Below are 19,082 nucleotides of genomic sequence, written 5' to 3' on the forward strand. Positions count from 1 at the left end.
TACCTTCCAGAGAGTGAAAAGCGAAGAGCAGCTGGAGGCAACAAGCTAGATCAAAAGTCTGTTTCTGTCAGTGGACAGACTTGTTTATTCAAAAATAAATAAGACGTATCACTATTCATGGTCCCATATGTAAATGCTTCATCCTGGTGATAATTCAGTGTGCATGACAATTGCTGTCTGGGGTTAAAGCACGACAACTTCTCTGCATGAATGACTGCAGAATAACAGGTCCCGTCTGAAAGCAAGCAGAAGTGTGCGGTAGAAAGCAGACTGGCTTTATGAAAATGACAGCTACTTGGAGAACTAAATACAGGAATTTTACACACTCTGCACCTCAGCTTTAGTACTAATCTGTAGTTTGTCATGTTGTAATACTGGGACATGCTGCACCAGTATGATTTTTCGTTAGAGGATGGCATCAATGTCATTTTTCTTCATCACTTGGCCTTCTCTTAAAGGTTTTTTTTAAGCTTATCCTGTTTAGCTTGTTACAGCTGTATGAATCCTGCCTCCAGGACAGAATAATCTATGCTCTGAATCTGAGGCCAGTTTAGATACAACAGTATATTTTTGATGAATAAAACCAGTCTTAAACAGTATCTTTATGTAACTGTGACATATGTACATTCACTGGTATTTACCTGAGATAAATTCTGACGGTTCAAAATTTTGTCACTACAGAGGTGGAGTTAATAATCTGTTAATTATATTTAACTGAAAAGTCTGTTCTTCCTTTCTTGTGTTATTTCTGACAAAACAATGTAGTAAACAGGCCCTGCAACCAGCTCATACAAAATTTTCATATATTTTGACTTCAGTAACACTCTCAAGTCCAAAGGATTTCAGTGCAGGTAGTTTTAAGCAGGTGCTGAGTTATATGCAAGGTCATATTCCAAACCTGGAAATATGTGGATTTTCCTAACATTGTTGGATTTGTTTTTTTTTATTTTTTTAATTTTGTTTTCTGGGTTTGTTTTCTTTTTGTTGTTGTTTATTTGTTTGTTTAAAAAAATCTTTAAAACTAACCATTTTTTCCCAATTGTGCTTAGAACCATTGGATACAAAAAGAAGTATGTGAAAGTTCCACATGGTCATATTTGGGTGGAAGGGGATCACCATGGACACAGCTTTGACAGCAACGCTTTTGGTCCTGTAAGTCAATTCTCTGTATGTCACACTTTGCAACAGAAAAACTGCATATGTGAAACACAGCAAGTATGAACTGATTGTGATTGCAGTTTTATTCTTTTTGTGAGAGTTATTAAACTTTATAAAATACCTTGGTCAGTGGACACTGAGCTTTTCTTAGCTATTATAAAAAGAATAAAGACTACTTTCAATTCCCCACATGGAAGATGTGGTAGAGATTTTAAATTTGGAAGGATATACTGGAATTGTAGCCAGAGGGTGAGCCAGCTCCCTGTAGCTGACAGATGCTCCCTGAGGACATTTTGCCAGCTGATACAATTTGGAATGATTCCCTTCTTGGGGGCTTTGTCTTGCTTTAGTGCCAGTGCTGGGATGAAAAAAAATGGGAAACTGTAACCATGCTTAACAAGTGTTAACTGGTAAATTGGTCATTGGACAATAGTAGAGATATTTCAAAACTGTTCCCAAAGTAAATATTTAAATTTAATTTGCATATTGAATGAAAAGAAAATGTAACCTGTAAAATTTGTTTCTTGATGGGTAAAAGTATGCACCTTTTCATCAGGAGGATGGTAAATTTTTTCTCTAAACTCTAGTTTGGGCTTGATTTTGGCTTTATTACACTTTGTATAGATTCTTGTTCTTGTTTTAACTTAATCTAGCATGCAGGAAATAGTTGCATAAACTGTGTATCCTGCTGTGGAAATACAAGCTCTTTTTTATTCCACATTTTTCTCTCCTTTTAAGAGAGAATATTCCCCTAATATTATTTAAAAACCCACTGTTTGTCACAGGGAAGTTGTCAAGATTGGATTTTTGTACCTTTATGCATCTCACATCTATTTCATACAGAAGTCATCCCACTGACTATTGAATTAATGACCTTATGAGTTTTTCTGGTTTCTAAGCTTAGAAGTTTAGCCCAATTATTAAGTTTAAATAATTATTTCTTGGGGAAATAATGCAAAATAGGCCTACTGTCTGATTTGGAGTATGTGATGGTGATGCCTTCTTTTAGTTTGTTTCACTTTTTTGTGCTTGTACTTCTTGCTGTTTTCCATTATTATTTTCCTTCTTCTATCTCCTAAGATTTCTAACATCTGGTTTTAGAGGCTCTTTCCTGCAGAATTAATTCAGTCTATCCTGTGCAGGTATGTCTTTCCTCCCTTAGTAAGATTTTCTCTGTCACTGTCTGTTCCCAACATAAATCTTAGTCATAAAGCCACTAATCTCCTTTTCACTTACAAATATACTGCCAGTGTAGGCTCAGAGCATAAAGAACCCTTAGCAGTTGGACATTGGTTTCATATTTACAGCAGCTCACACAGAAATTCATACAAGGTAAAATCCTCAAGGTAGACACCATGCAGCTTTCATGCAAGACAGAATGTTGGGGTAAATCTAAATATCTTCAGATATTTGCTCAATTCACTGATGTTTATAAATATTAGTAAATCCCCTGGCCTAGGCGCTGACCTCACATTAATCATCAGTTGTTACCTAACATCAGATAGCATGTCAGGTTTCTTACAGCAATGGCACTTTTGAGAGCTAGCAGGATAGGTTTTGACAGTGAATTCTTTATCTTTCTGCAGGAACAATGACCTTTGCATTGCTTTGATGAATACATTATGGGCAAATCAGCTGTAAATAGGTATTTTCCTCTCAAAATTAAATTAGAACAGCAATTGCTGAATGGAAGCAGAAGGGGCAGAAGAGATCACAGAGTTTGAAACTAGCTTCAGAATAATAAAATATAGAATGTATATAAAAATATAAAATGTAGAAGAAAATGGAAAGTGTATTTAGAAGAACACACTGCACTCCAGGTTCTTTTCATCCTACCTATTTAAGATTTTAGGTTACTGGGACATTTTCTACTCCTCTTCTGTACTGTGGAGATTGCACAAGTGAATTAAAATATTAAAATCACACTTTCAAGCCATTCAGAAGGTATGTACTTTTTGAAAGAAAAATTCTCTCATAAGACTGCAGCAGTGGTAAGGAACAGACATGGTAAGATATGGAAATGTTTTTCTCTGTTAGTATATAGGTCACTTAGGACATTTTAAGTTAATGTTAACATTAAGTTAAACATTTTGTGTGTTACAATTCTGACTTTCAAAATTATGTTTTCTTTGGTCAAAAGATGCAGTAGAAATAGTGGGGGGTTTAAGTGGACTGTGTTGTAGGCTACCATTTCTTCTATTTTCATGTGATCATATAGTAGAAAGGCATTTGTAGTGCAGGTAGACTCAGTAATGTTTTGTAGATGAACTTAATGAGTTACATGGGGCATAAAAGGAAATTATGGAAAAACAGATTGAGAACAGATGTTAGAATAATCTTTTCTCTTAGAGAATAACAATATGTGTAATGGCCTAATGGGTTAGGTTGATAAAGCAAAAACCCTGATACCAATCAAATTCTAATTAGATGCACTTTGGAGATATATGAATTTCTAAACTGTACTACTTGACCTGATTAAATTGTGTTCATTTAGTTCATAAAAATGATATAATATAAATAATATCTTGTTATTGCATGATTTTATAGGACTAAAATTGGATTTTTAAAGAACAGACACATGTTTTCCTGAAGTGTCTAAATAAAATGAAAATATTTAAACTAAGATTTGTAAAGGTTTACTAGTTCCCTTCTGCTTAATTGTGTCTTTGAATCAAATTAGTACCTTAACTGATATTACAAAAAAACAGGGTATCTATGGTTAGTGCTGAATTAGAAATGCTATTAACTTTGTATATGACCAAAATTTAAATATTAATTACCTTTCCTTAATATGGTACTAAATTAATTAATTTACGGTATTGCACATTGCCTTTTAAAAAAATGCTTTGTGTGGTACTGAATGGCAGGTGATACATCTCTTGCTTTAATGCTGATGTGTTTCAGGTTTGGAAATCTGTCAGCCATTCATAACAGTGAAAACAGCTGTTTTGAATAGAAGCCAATAAGCATCTAGAGAACTTGCATATTTTTACTATTATTTAAGGAGTATAAAAATTACATATTGCTGGAATTTTTTTTTCAGTTACTTGGATTAGGATAGAGATTTCTGTTAAATTGACTGTTACTGTTTCTAAATTCTGAGTGAAGTCAAGCTTTTCTAATATTAGGTTATCATTCCTTATTTGGCATACTGTAGAAATGTGATAATGAATACCTTGTATAATTAAGATACCAGTTTTTGAAATTTCTTCTTTTTGTTTTCAGTTCTGGTAATTTTCCTGTTTGATGGACCTTTTTACTATGGGTTGTAGTTCAACAGCATAGGAAATATAAAAGTAATTTTCCTGGAAATGCTTCTGCTTTCTTAGATCAGAAATGCAGGAGATATTATAAAGAACTGATGAAGTATTAGACTCCTCTGCTGCTTCAAATGTCTTAAACATTTTAAAGGGTTAATTTTATGCTAGATCAGCTATTGTCTTTGCTTGCATAGTCAGGATACTATCAGCATAAAAGCAAAGTGGCAATTTATATCGTGTCCAATATTCTGGCTAAATCAAGGGAAAAGTCATTATAAACGATATTTTGTTTAGATTAAATGTTTAGAGCCGGTATCTAGCAGTACAGAGATTATTATCCAACCAATATGTGAGGCTATCTAACAAAGAATTATTAATAAGTGCATGGAATAACAGATATATTCCTGGATGTACACATGTGAGGTGAGAAGCTCCCTCATAATTTTAAAAAGTAAACCAGGAAAATTTTATCTTCTAAGGCTCTTATTTATACATTTATATGTTTCCAAATGCCTCCAAGCTGAGGATATGAAAGAGCTTTATAAAATTAGGGCTGGCAATCAATGGCAGTCTTTCAGCTGTCATGTAAAAGACCTGAACAAAAGCTCATTAAAGTCAGTGAGAGATTTCTATTGGCTTTAATGGCTTTGGATAAAGTTCTTTATGAGTTAAGCTTCACAATCCAGTGTAAGGAAAAAAAGCTGTTATCCTCCTTAGCTTTCTGGGAAACTTGAGACAGGTAGGTTGAGTACCTCGCCAAAAACATTTCTTTTGGCCCATCCTGGTCCCTATCTGAGCCCTTTTCCTAAAAATATAGCCATCTTTAATGTGCTTATTTTCAAAACTAAATCTTGTTGAACCTGAGCCTAGATTTATTTGACAGAATTTTTACATTTGTAAGCTTCAAATGAGTAAATTCCTATTAGTCAGCATTACTGTAAAGACCGATTTTTATGATTGCCTATTCTGTACTGTAAATTCATGGACTAAAACATGAAAAACATTTCTATCTGTTTAACTACATTTTCATTTAACAGTACAAACCTGTGGACTGTGGCTAGGAAAGTACAAATTAGGATGATGCTGAACAGATTATGCTGGATTTATTAGTTATTTTAATTTGATTTTCAAAGGCAATCATCATCCCTTTCAGCTATAAGGTAGGAATGGTTTTACTGTTAACCCTCAATGGGAAAATTCAGTTGCTAACAGTTGGAGGATGTGGCCTCTAAGGATTATTGTTTTAGGCTGATCTAGTTTTTCTTTCTGTAACTACTGCTAGTGAATACAAGTAGTCAAAAGCAGAAAATAAGAAAATTACATTAGACAGTAAGTTGAACTGAAATATGAACTCTGCTTCTAGTGGAGTGCAGAGGTTACAGTTGATAAAGGAAATATTTAAACCAAGATGTCTGTAGCTCATGGGAGTACCTGTGCTTCATTTGCTCTGTCATCTTCTGAGGGAGGTTCAGCGGACAGTTGAAGGAGGAAGCAGATCTCTTTCTGCTGTTTTGAATTACTTACAAAACAGCAAACAAAGAATGCCACATGTCCTGAAAGTGCACATCATCTTGGTGACGATCTTGCCATCTGGTGAAACTTTCTTATGTGAACTATAAACTAGTGCAAGTATTACATATCTCCCTGAAATGGAGCAGCCTCTAAGACAAGAGGTGGGAAGAGTTTAACAGCTCACAGCAGTGCACTGAACATCACTGCATTAAATTGCACAGTAAGGCACACAGCGAGGCCACACTTCCCACAGAGACCTCTGCCAGGTCTTGAAATAACCTGCTGACCCCGTTTGTGGCCACATACTCCAAACTGCCATTCAAACAGGCTTAAGACAAATATGTCAAGAGCAGAATACCAAACCCTGTTTGCCTTAGTTTAGAGCAGTCAAGAAGAGATAGGTAAGGGTGGCAATACAAAAGTGTGATTTTAACAAGAAAACACTTATCTGTGCTTACACTCATGAAGGTAATGTAGATGAGGAGAAAAGTGAAGACAAAGTAGTCAGTGAAGGCTGGGAATGAGCTGCTTGGGGCTTGTCTGCATTAACTGGCTATTGGATGTTGCAGATTATTCTGTTATCTTTTTGCTACCATTGCCACCAGTGCACCTTCACTCTGCTGTATAAATGCAGCCTTGGAGAGTGGCATGACTCTTATGGGGTCAGTGACATTTCTAGTTCTCTCTTGTAGTAAAAAAGAAATGAGGCCTGTGTTTAAACAAGATGTGTAATGAAAATGTGCAGTCAATGCCATTCCATATTATTTATCTCTGGCTACTGGCAAAAATGAATAGGTGAAACTGTTTACAATCAGAAAAAAGACTTTGCATATGAAGCATGAAGTCACCAGTAGTAAATAGCATGGTTGCACGGCTTGAACTTGTAAAAATCTATGGTGAATAAAATGGATAGGATATTACGTGTTATGACTGATGATAAATAAAGCTCGAAGGGTAAATATGCTTGTCTCTTTGAGAGAATACTATATGTGAGATGCAAATTGGGATGGTGGCTTTTCTGTGGAGAATGACAATTCACTCCAGGAGCTGCTGAAGGGGAGCCTTGCTCACAATAAGATTGTGTGGCCTGACAGTCCATTAAATTATCATGGCTAACTGAATTTGCACTATAGGGAATAAAAAGTCCCCTATAGCTGTCCTAATTATTTTGAAAAGTAAAATATTTAGCTTGACTCTTATTTAAACCAATGCATATGGTCATTATCATGTGACTAAAAGCTCTCAGTTAAGGCTACTCTATTTCTTAGCAATAGAAAGTTTTCTATTCGTCTTAGTTATGTCAAATCTGATTTTATTCATTCTAGCTAATTTTCTCTATTACTTCTAAATGTACTTTATTTAGCATTGATAAAGCTTCAGTCATTCTGCATATGGAAGAAGATTTATGTAACAAATTCAAGCACAATGAATTATTAATGCAAATATTTAGTATTTATGAATGCAAGAATCTTTAAAGAATTTTTCAACCACATTGGAAGGAATGGTACTCTGAGACGCCTACAGCTGGTTTTGACATCACTTATATTGAAATAAACTAGGAAAAATGTTGAAACAGTGTTGGATCTATTTAATGAAATATTAGAAGAGATCAGAGAGCTGTCAGAATCATGCCATCACTTTTAATTATCTAATTTGAACAGCTCTGTGTTCAAATATAATCATTTGCGAAACCCTGTATACTCCATCAGTTTCCTTACAATTCTATTTCTTTCAAGTTACTGCTTGAAATACCCTTATGTTTGATAATCTCTCTGCAAGATTAATAACATTATATTGTCTATATGATAAAAAATATTGCTTGTTTTGATGCATACGACGCACAAATAAATCTCTGCTGACTTCTGTTTAGTTTAACTGTGTAGGGAATTTTGATTTGTGCTGGCATTCATATTAAGAATTGACAGGACATAATTTAAAAAAAAACAACCACTTGATGAATTTATTCCTTTATTTTATTACCTGCTTGAACATGGATTATTGTCAAAGCTCAGACAGTGATTACTAAAAAAATTCTAAATTTTAGTTTGCAGAATTTTAGGAGAATTTTATTTATCTGATCCCATTTTTGGATAAGATAAATGCTTTGGTGTAATAAATACTGATGTCATTAAAGGTCTCAATCCTAAAATAAGAGCATTTTAGTTTAGCACCTTGCTTACATGATGGCACATCATATTGGAAGGTTAAAAATATGTATATGGATGTCACAGAATGTGCAAACCAATGTCTGTTTATTTACAAGTATATACTTATTTCATTTAGAAGCAGAACATTGTTGAACCATGATGAATGGTATAGCAGTACTTCTCTGCATTATTTGAGGGAAGTGATGTTTTCCATCCACTTGGTGCATGTGCAGTCAGGATAGAGGGGATTCCCTGCAGAGGAGCTGGTAAATGAGCCCTGTGTCAGGCTGTAGCACACACACCATGCAGAGGTTCGAGACAGGCTTTGCTCTGCCTTGGGTGGGGAAGGCTGAGGGGAGAGCACAGCTCTGCACAGTGTATGGGGAGGGCAGGGCCAGCTCCTCTGAGAGCACAGTCACGGGACAAGAGACAACAGGCACAGCACCAGCAGTTCTGGACAGACATTAAGGTGTTTAAGTCTGTTTTGGGTTTTTATTTTTATTATGGCAAAGTCATGCACTGGTTATTGAAAAAGTTAGGGAGATATCCATTTTTGGAGATAGTAAAAAAGTCTGCCTTGAGAGCCCTGAGCAACCAGAGTTGGCTGAGTTCTGTCACGTAGGAGGTTGGACAAGGCAATTTCCAGATTTCCCTTCCTACCTATATGTCTGTGCATATAGGAAAATGAGTTTTATTTTGTCAGTAAGCTCTTTTATTTAGCACATAGGACAGTAAACTGACGAAAGTTATGCGTTAACACTGATGGAATCACATTTATCAAGAGAGAGAAAATAGTAAATTTGCTTTTCTATTGCTGCAGTCTCTCAGAGGATTACCAAGGGTGTCAAATTGCATTTTAGATTGTACTTACGTTTCTTTGCGAACCTTTATCTGTATTCTCTCTGTTCTAAAATTAAAATATACTAGATCTCATGAATTTTCCTAACTAGTTGCCAAACTACCACACCTGGCCATGTTTAAAGTCCAGCCTGAGCAGAGAAGAAAAATTTTTCTCAAGTATTAGCGGCAAACACTTTGTTGTTTTGGTTTTTTTTAAAGCAGTACCTCAAACTTTATACGTATGCTAAGGAGCAAATAACAGTATTTAATTTGAGCTAAATCTGATTTGGTCTAGGATCCTGATCTTAAAAACATTTGTTTTTATATATTTTATGTCTGTAGGATCTTCTTAATAAAGTCAAGGGCCTGTATGTTTTAGACTGTGCTGTATCTTTTCTCTCTTATTTTAAAAGATTTAATAAATGAAGCATCCCAGTTCACACTGAATCATTTTGCTGATTCTAGTGTTGACAGCTAATTCAGTAATATATTACATTTTTAATTAAGCAGAACTTTTGCTGTTAAATAATTTAATTCCTGATTGTTATCCAAGCAATCAAAGCATTTTCCAAACTGAGGTTTTTTTTTTGAAAAATACAATTGTAATGGACAGTTGTTTTTTTTTTAAATTTCAAACTATAAAAGTATAGAAATAGTTTTATGATTAACATAATTATGGTGTTCTCAGAGAAACATTCAGATTGATAGCAGAATTTTAAAGTTATTTATTCTCTATTTCACTGCAGAAGAGGCAAGTAAGAATAATTCTTCGGCAGTAGTTCCCATAGAATGTTTCTTTTGGTGAGAGGGATAATACCTACTAAGAGAGTAGCAAATACATTTACAAAACAAATCATAAGATATATTCCTCTTCCCTTGATTGGTATTTGAGATAATGTTACTTAATTAAGTTGGATATAGTTCTTTTAATTTACTTGCTGTGAGGGTTTGGACACTGCAGATTAGCATCTATTAAGGTTTGAAATTTTATGTAGATTTTAATTAAGAGCTCCCGCAACTCAATGTCAGATTCAGGAACCAAAACAGTTTTAGTTCTTCTATTGTCAGTCTGGAAATTTAGAAAATAGCTGTGTATAGTAGGAAAACTGGTATTAGTAGCAGCATGAAGTAACAATAACTCTGTGGTGGTTCCTCTGTAGTTAATATATAGAGCTTCCTCTTTCCCGTATGCACCATTTATGTAGCTATAATGTATGTCCTGATGGAATTATTGAAAATGTGTTTAATTGTGTTTGATGCAAACCAAAAATCTCCTATCATGTGATCATCAGCCCTCTGTGGTCATGAGGACAAGTCCCATGTAAACTCTTGAGTGTGAACCTTGATAACAATGCCTGCAAGCTGCAAGATCTGTTACTCCCCATCACATTTTTTAATTACAAAATTTCATTTTTGCCCCAGGTAATCTATCCCAATATAATTTTAAGGAAGGCTGTTCTGAAATATGTATGTATTAGAGCTTATACCAATGCTTTTTCTTCCATGCAATGTATCTTCTTGAAGCTGGGAGAACAGATTACAAGCTTTGGGAGTTCACTTGTACACCTCATATTTGTGAGCTATCACTTGTTGAAATGAGAATAGAAGGAAAACACAGTAGTAGTAAACATGATGTGATGACAAGATCAGAGATTTCTTTCCTAGCAAAGATATAAATCTGAAGATGATGAACAATTTGCACTCTAAATCATGGATCATTGATCAATAATTGATCAATTAGAAAGAATGAGGAAGAAAGAAAGAAAAGACAAATCTAAAATTCTGGAAAATAGCACTTCCACTTTTGGTAGAAGTCATGCAATTTCAGTAACAAAAATTTGTGCAGCATCAGTCAAACTAGTAAGAAAAAAAGGGTCTTTCAGTATTCTATGATGAATTATCAGGTATTTTCTGGGCAAGTCACTCCATGGTGTTTCCTAAGACCATAGTAAATGGTCCCCACAATGAATGCTTTACAGCCATTGGATTAATGCATAGAAGGGGTACTTAAGCAAAGGGGTTAGAGTTTATTAAAACCTTTAGTCAATGCTGCCAGAGTTATTATTTGTAGAATATAGCTTTGACTTGGTACACAACCAAGATAGGAAAGCAAAGAGCTACAAACCTTCCCAATTTTTCTTTTGGATCACCTTAGCAGGACTCGGGTTTTTTGTACTTTAGCCAGTCAGAAATTTTAAAGCCAAAAGCTCATCTTCCTTCCACTGAAAATGCACAAAATAATTAACAGAAAGTTTAAAAGTACTATCATTTTAGCAGTTTAGTATTTTCAATTCTGTATTATGCCCAATCATATTCACATATTTTCATATTATGTAAATTAAAATTCAGGTTTAATTTGCAACTTATTAAAAACCAGGATTTATATCATTTAGTTGCCAAAATAACAGACTCTGGACTACTCTGTAACAGATGTGAAACTGGTATCCAACACTGAATTTTGGCCATATACACACTACCTCTAATGAAAGCCAGGGGAAGCCTATGACCAAAACAAGATGTAATACACTGAAAAAGGAGAGGGATCAGAAGAAGTGACTGCCTACAAAATTCTCCATGACTACTCCTTGGCAGGTTATAGCTCCATCTAATGTAATGATCACCTTCACATTTCAGAGGCTTTGGCAGGTAGAAAGAGCACACCAGATGATGTTTTTGACAATTTTAGTGCCTAGACACAGGCATTCCAGGGTCCATTTTTTTTCTTATAATTCTGTCAGCCATGAGACACTAATTGGAATTTGTTTTTCAAAATGCTGCTATTGCAGGTTTCCACACACAGGGCAAGTCAGAAATACCCATGTTACCCTTCCAGACTGAATAGTAAAAAAAATGAACATGAACTTTGGAGTGAAATTAGGTATGCACCCCCAGAAGTTCTGATATTGCTGCAACTGCCATGTTCTCTGTATCCTCAAGCTGTGAAGAGCTATCACACTCCCCTTTGACAAGCTCAATATACTGTTTTCTCTCAGGTGTGTATTGTTTTCTGGTAAATCCTGTAATACAGGACTTAAGAATCTGTTTCGTATTCATGATGTCTGTACTCAAATATGCTGTTAAGTCTTATATATTGTCAGAGGAATTTTAGAGGCCCTCAGAGTTCTGTATGCATCAACGAAGACATAAGGTCACAATTCAAAACATTCCTTAGTTAACATAAGATCTAATTATACTTAGTGAGTGGAGCCATGTAGAGAATAAATCTAATTTTCACAGTTATTAAAATGTTTGTAATATCAGAGTGAATTTTTGTTCACATCAATTTTCAAAGAAATCATTGTATTTTCAATTGAAGAGTTTGACAGTATTACAAAGCAAATAGCTTTTAAATGAAAAATATTTAGATTGAACAAGACAAAAAGAGCTAACAAAGAATAAAGTCTTCACATTTAAACTTAATGATGTGAGTTAGGAAGAAATGTCCTTTAGTCACCTTGGATCCCATTCAGAACTGTCTTACATCTTCCTACTGTTAGGTTCTTGAGAGAGTTTTCCTGTAAATCTTTCATAAGTACTTTTCTGTTGTCACAGCATCTCAGTTTCAAGAAGCAGCAGTGGTAAAAGCATTTGTTTAAAATCTACAGTCCATTGTTTCCTTAGACTGCTGGGTGCACTACTAGCCCCATTAGTTGTGTACATAGCAGTGCAAAACAGGTGTGTTTGTACAATGGAAACCTGTTCAAGAAATGGATTTTAGTACAAAAGTTAGAAAAAAAGTCCATATCGAAAAGCTCATATCTCTTCCCTAATATTCACCCTTCCTTTCCAACTTTGTTCAAAACTGTGTAGTTTGCAATGTGCATAAAAAAAGATGAAATTAACACAATAGTAGAAGAAAATCTTGTATTTCTGTTGTAGCATTCATCTCATGTTTGAACTATATTCTTAAAAAATAAATAATAAAGATACCGCCTTTATCATTTATATTTGCTTTGCATGCAGTGTGGTTTGTATGGAAGGCTTGTTTTACATCTATGTTTTAGTTTGAAGTTTCAGAAAGTACTGCAGCCTGAAGTAAGTCGTGCACTAAAATAGAAGATTGTAATGGGATATCTATCTTCCCTGGTTTGCTTTTAGAGTTCTCTCCTGGCACATTTTACACAAATTAATTTGACAGTAACAAAAACTAAAAAGGTATTTGGATTACTTCAGCAGTAAACTAGCAACAGAGCCATGTCATTTCAATTTATCACTTGTCTTTAAGTGTGTGAAACCTTAGTGCTTCATCACATTCAAATAGATTGCTTATATATAGAAAAAAAGCTGCAGACTTCACAGAGAGGGAAAAAAAATTATCGACTGCCAGCTGAGCTTTCACATTCTCCCTGACTTGCAAATTTTTTTTAGTGAATCTCACACTACCTGAAGTAGAACAGCATAGTAACCTTAGTTTTACCCTGTTACTATGTCTCAAGTTATTAGGGGTTTATCCATCAAAAAGAGCTCTGGCCCTAAGAACACACTGGGCCTTTGAAATTATAACCTGAGAGGCAAATCCTATGAAACCAAACTTAAACTCTACAGTTAGCTTTTATCCTACTAGCATAAATCTGTGTTCCTTGTTACACTGAAGAAATCTACTATATTCCCAGGGTTATAGAGGAGAAGAGAACATGCACTTATTCAATGATGCTTGCACAAACATGTTGAAAACAAAAGGAAAACAACTGAATTACAAGAAAATTTAAAATAGAAGTTTGTATCTTTTCCTGTGATAAGTTCCTGGGAGACTAAAAAGTGGAGATAGACTAGACAGATGATACATTATAAAGTAACTGGTAAAAAAAGCGCAAATGTTCTTTGAGTAAACTTACCTCCTGGTGTATCATGTTTGTAAGCTCAAAAAGAAAGAAATACAATTTCTTCTCATATTTCAAATCTGAAGTTTTTCCTTTTTTTACTCAAAAAATGTAAGGTCAGAGCAGACCTCATACTATTTTTACAGAATCCAACATTTAAAGTGAATGTCTGAGCTATTGAAATTCCAGTGTGATTTATTATGCATAATGAAGAACTAGCACACTTATAATCTAAAAAGCCCCAGTGAACGAATTCTTCTGACTCAATGATAAATATCTAAGTAAAATGGACTTAGTAAACAATATCAGTATAATCTCTATTTCAAATTATATTTTCTCTTTTCAATGGGACTTAATAATATGCTGCTACATATACTAGTTTCATTAGTGATTATTATGGTCTTGTGCTCTTGATAATGTCTTGCTGCAGGAACCAAGACTAGTAAAACAAAAAGTAGTAATAGTATAAGACCTTTAGGTTCAAGAAAGCATTGATACAGTGGATAAAAATAAGGTTTGATTATTCTTCAGAGGCTTTTTCCTTGTCAGAATACTGAAAGTACTTACTGAAAAGTAAATTGTATAATCTAAGGAGAAATAGTTCTGTTTACAAGAAGTAGACATGGTAGCAGATACCAGTATATCTGGAAAAGATTCAGTTACCTTGGGAATAAAAACATTAACTTTATTCCTCTTTCTGAATTCCACTTTAAAACCTTTATTCTTAGCTCTCTAGAGAAAGTCACAATTGGCATTTAAATGCATGTATTTTTAAATGAGTTTAATAAGGGACTAAATCTATCAAAGTTTCCCATGAAAAAAAATATTAATAGAGAGATCTTTCTTACAGGTTTTGAAGTAAAGAATTAAATTATATCTTTAAAATGGTATGGTGCCAGCTTTCTGGAGACTAAACTTTTCATAGAATAAGTGTAACATAGCATTAAGACATGCAGCTTTAGATTTCATGTCTTCTCTGCAACAAAGGGTAACTTTTCTTTTCGTCGAATTTGGAATAGGACAAAAGGTACGTCATCTTTTCATCATTTTGAAATTTCACTAAAAGTCTAAATTAGGCTCCAGTATGAACAAGGCTTTCAGTGACAGCACAGCGATGACATTAAGCAATGTCTTGGAGAAATACTGCATTCATTTTTCTGTTCCATATAGATATAAAGATGCATTCCACTTTTAAAAATAATTATATACCTCCTTGAGGTCTGGGGCATACGCAATAGCTTTATTACCTAGGTCAGGTAAAAAATCCCCAAACCTTTTGTGAGCTAGACTGGGTTTATCTTGTGTCTGGCTTGTACAGTAAGTGAAAGGATTAAAAACTTGGGAAAAATCTTGTCTCTGGGAGTTTTTCCAGGGTCAGTGATGTCAGGACTTCATCCCCCAGCAGGATTTTCCTGCTGATGCTGTGCTACAGACTTATGGCCACAGACTGTCCCCAGCAAGGGACAGCACATGGCTCCCCCAGCAATGCCTTCCTCCAGCCATGCTCCATCTGTCCAGGGCTGGCAATGTTTGCAGAGAAGGAGATCATGTCTTTGTCATACAACCATGCACCAGAAGATTCTTATTCCTGTGTCATGTTTAAAGATTTCCTCTGTCATTCTGATGTTGTTTTGTGGCACGTAAATGCTAAATACACATAGCAGAGCTAATCTTTCCATTTGTATAGTAAGAACCAATCTGTCCTTCAAACCACCGTAGTCAGAGGCAGCAATTTGCCAGAGAGGAGCATCTCCCAGTACCTGGGGCTAATTCTAAAACTCATAATTGATCTCATGTTCTAACACTAAGAAAAAGATTGCACACCATAAATGGAATACCTTTTTCTCAGTTGTGTATGTGAAAAATGCTTACAGTTTCTGAACTGTTCGTTATAATTCACAGCCTCTGTGTATCTCAAGCTAAAATTGAAAATAGCCAGCAAATTGCAAATGCATTTGCTAGATAGGTACAATTTGAAGCATGAAACAATAAACTGAAAAGTCTCTTGGGGTTCTGGGTAATTCACCAGAAATACACTTAGTGTGGCATTGCTAATCCAGTTATATAAAGAGGAAAAGTAATTGCTAAAAGTAACAACTTTTATTAGGCTACGTGAATATAATGCACAGAGAGCCTCTTGAGATTTTTTTTTCCAGTTTGTTTGCATCTTTTTCTTGTATTTTCACTCCTCATTTGTCCTACCAGTTGACACTTTTTCACACTTAGTCCCAGACTAAGGTTTGCAGAATTGTTTGGTATTAAGTACAAAAATATCTTTCAGGCCCCATACAATCTCATCTAGTTTAATATTTTACTTATCCTAACTTTTTTATTTATTTATTTTAAAAAGAAACTGTATGACTACTCGTGGCCACATTTTTTTTTTGATCATCTGAACAATCCTAGATGCATTTGAAAGGATTGCTCACATGGTGGGTTTCCTGAATTGCATTTCATCTGTCGTGCAGCAGCCTTTGTTAGTTCGCAGCAGAAGACACTATAGATTTCTGTTTACATGGGTAAAATAGAGAAGAGTTTGCTTTCCTATAATACCTTCTCTATTTCAAAGTCTTTCAAAGCACTTGAAAGAACATCCTGACTGAGTTCAATGCTCCTGCAGTGTGTGAGCAGGCAGTTGCAGCAGCCCTTCAGGACTGTGTATTTAGTAATAGCACAAAGCCAGACATTTCAGATAGTATAACAAAAGAAGGCATGTTGAAAGGATGGTGAAAATGAGTGCAAGGGATTTCACTGCAGGAAAACAAGCAAACTGACAAAACCATCAAAAAACTATGTGAGAGGCATAGCATGTTTGAAAACATTTTCCTCCTATATAAAAGATGTAAAAGATTATATGATTGCAAGATGTTTCATGCTGAGGATATTTTCTTGTTTAATAATCTCTGTTCTTGGAACTGATTTCATATAAAACTTCCAAGATCATCAAAAATATAAAGACAGCATCGTGTTGTGTTTTAAGCCTTCTCTGCAGAAAAGACAAGGAAGCAAAGCACTGCAAATATTGAATTATATTTCATTACTGAATTAGTAATTCCTGTGTGCTCTAGAGAGTGTAAACTTTATATAGATTTGGCATTGCTAATGTGTGTTCTCTACCTTTTTGTGGAGCTGACACTTGACAGCTCTCAAATTAGCACCTGTCCTCCACATTATTCTTGCAGTAAATATAAGGGTATCTATACATGTAATGATTTTGCTCTTGGTTGTTTTGACACATTTGTCAAATTCCCGGTGTTCGCTTTCAAGTGCAGGCTAATAGACTGTCCCAAGACAAGCATCTGAAATGTGTATGTGCTATTTTTGTAGTAGGGAAGAAAATACTGATAAACTAAAAAGGCTTGAGAAGTCCTGACCAAAAGATCAAAAATATGCTGTTTCAAAAAATATTGTGCAAAAAGGTTTTATAATAGTGGAAGTATAAGGTAAGATAGATGTCCATTTAAGTCTGTAATTTCAAAATGTCACTTAATGAGAAGTCTAGCTTTCAGAAATATGCTGCATATATGATTCTTTCAGTTCATGAATCTTCCAGGGAAGATTACAATATTTATTGAAGTCAGGTGAACTTTGAATGTAAGACCTACTCTCAAGACCTGCATTTATGAAAAAAACCTAACCCACTTTTACCTGTGTTTCAGTTTTCTTCTCTTCCCTGTTTTCACCTGTCCCTTTTTTTCTGGTAACAAAAGAAAATAGTTTTGGTTTTTTTTTTTTTGGTTTTTTTTTTTTACAGTGAAATTCATGCATTGCTAAAATGGAAGCACAGATAGTTTTCAGTCTCATATCTTTAAGCACTCAAAATCTCAACCTCAGTTGTCTAACTGTCTCTTGAGGAATAGTTCTTATTCTTCCTAATGGAAGTAGCAGTTCTCAGGATTTGGGATTAGAAATTGACTATGGGGGGGCCTCTGTGGGCTAACTTTCATATATTTCTTATGATTCTCAGTTTATTCCACTAAATTCTGCCTGAATAATCACTTTTTGTCTACATCATGAATTCACACTACACATATTAATACTTTTTTTAAAATTTCCTCTTTATCGTATCATTTACATTTGATTCCCTGAGTGTGAGTCAGTCTGTGAGATGTTATGAGCAGAGGGTGTATGTCATACATCTGCTAAAGCTTCAAACACCTTGGGCACTCTGTAGGAATTAAGAAAATAAGTTTTTGAAAATGATGAAACATGACATTAATATAGAAAATGTCAGTCACTTGTTATATTTTGTCAGATAAATATTATTTGCTGTGGCAGAGTTCAATGCTTAATAATACATTGTTCTTGTCAGTACTGTTTAAAGTGCACATGATTCATACTAAACCTTTATCTCAGCTGATAGTGAAAGTAGGCACTTAACATTTTCCAAAACCAAATCTCAGTTCAGAAGTTTAATACACTCCCATATTTCCTGCAATAGAAAAGAATACTCTGCCTTCTCCAGAGATTTATTTATCTCAGTAGTATAGAAGAGGTTTATGGTGCCAGTGCTGCAGTTTTACAAGATTTATTAAAACAGTATTTAGCAATGCACAATATGATTATGCAGGCTTTACATATATTGGAAAATGTTTTCTATTGAAATTTAGTTTAGAATTAAAAAGTATGCTTCCTAGCAGAATGAAAATGAGAGGCAATCTTGCTTGGTAAAAAAATTAAGACGCTTTGCTAAAAACCTGTCATTAGAAGATAAGTAGTCACAACATTTTAGAAAAGTATAAAATGCTGTATTTCCAGCTTTTTGCTTTTTGTTTATCTTCTAAAATTTTTTAAAGAGATATAACAGTTTTTTAAGTTTTTATTGCAATAGTGGTAATTTTCATCTATTTGTCTCTAATATAAGAGTTAGAATGGTCTGACAGAAAAGGCATTTTCTCTAGGACTGTGTGAATACCTGGAGATATTTTTTTCAGATTTGTCCAAACTCAGTTAAGTTTGCAAATGTTTGCAGATAACCAGTTTTTCCCAGATTTGCTTTCACCTTTCAGTAATATGAGGCTACAATAGGAGAAGTACACCTTTAAATCATCTTCTCCATTCTATTTAGCAAGCTGCTAAACATTCCTATTCTTATACAAATAATGGATGTGAGGGAATGGCTTAAAGTTGTATCAGGTAAAGGTTATACTTGGTATTAGGAAATGACTCCTCATTAAGAGGGTGCTGAGCCCTGAAGTGGCCAGGCAATAAGACTAGATGGTTGTTGTAGGTCTCTTCCAATTGAAATTAGAATATTCTATTCTATTCTATTCTATTCTATTCTATTCTATTCTATTCTATTCTATTCTATTCTATTCTATTCTATTCTATTCTATTCTATTCTA

At 34.5% G+C, this 19,082-nt stretch overlaps 1 protein-coding gene across 2 annotated transcripts in view; it reads left to right on the top strand.

Moving 5' to 3' along the window:
• IMMP2L (inner mitochondrial membrane peptidase subunit 2) overlaps positions 1 to 19,082 on the top strand; it is a 399,803-nt gene that overhangs the window by 307,870 nt on the left and 72,851 nt on the right. For both annotated transcript variants that reach the window (XM_015628273.1, XM_015628274.2), the window contains exon 5: positions 1,050 to 1,152. In XM_015628273.1, the coding sequence (XP_015483759.1) occupies positions 1,050 to 1,152 (103 nt within the window). The remainder of the gene's footprint in view (positions 1 to 1,049; positions 1,153 to 19,082) is intronic.

The sequence above is a fragment of the Parus major genome, chromosome 1A (genome assembly GCF_001522545.3).
Source record: "Parus major isolate Abel chromosome 1A, Parus_major1.1, whole genome shotgun sequence".
Lineage (NCBI taxonomy): Eukaryota > Metazoa > Chordata > Aves > Passeriformes > Paridae > Parus > Parus major.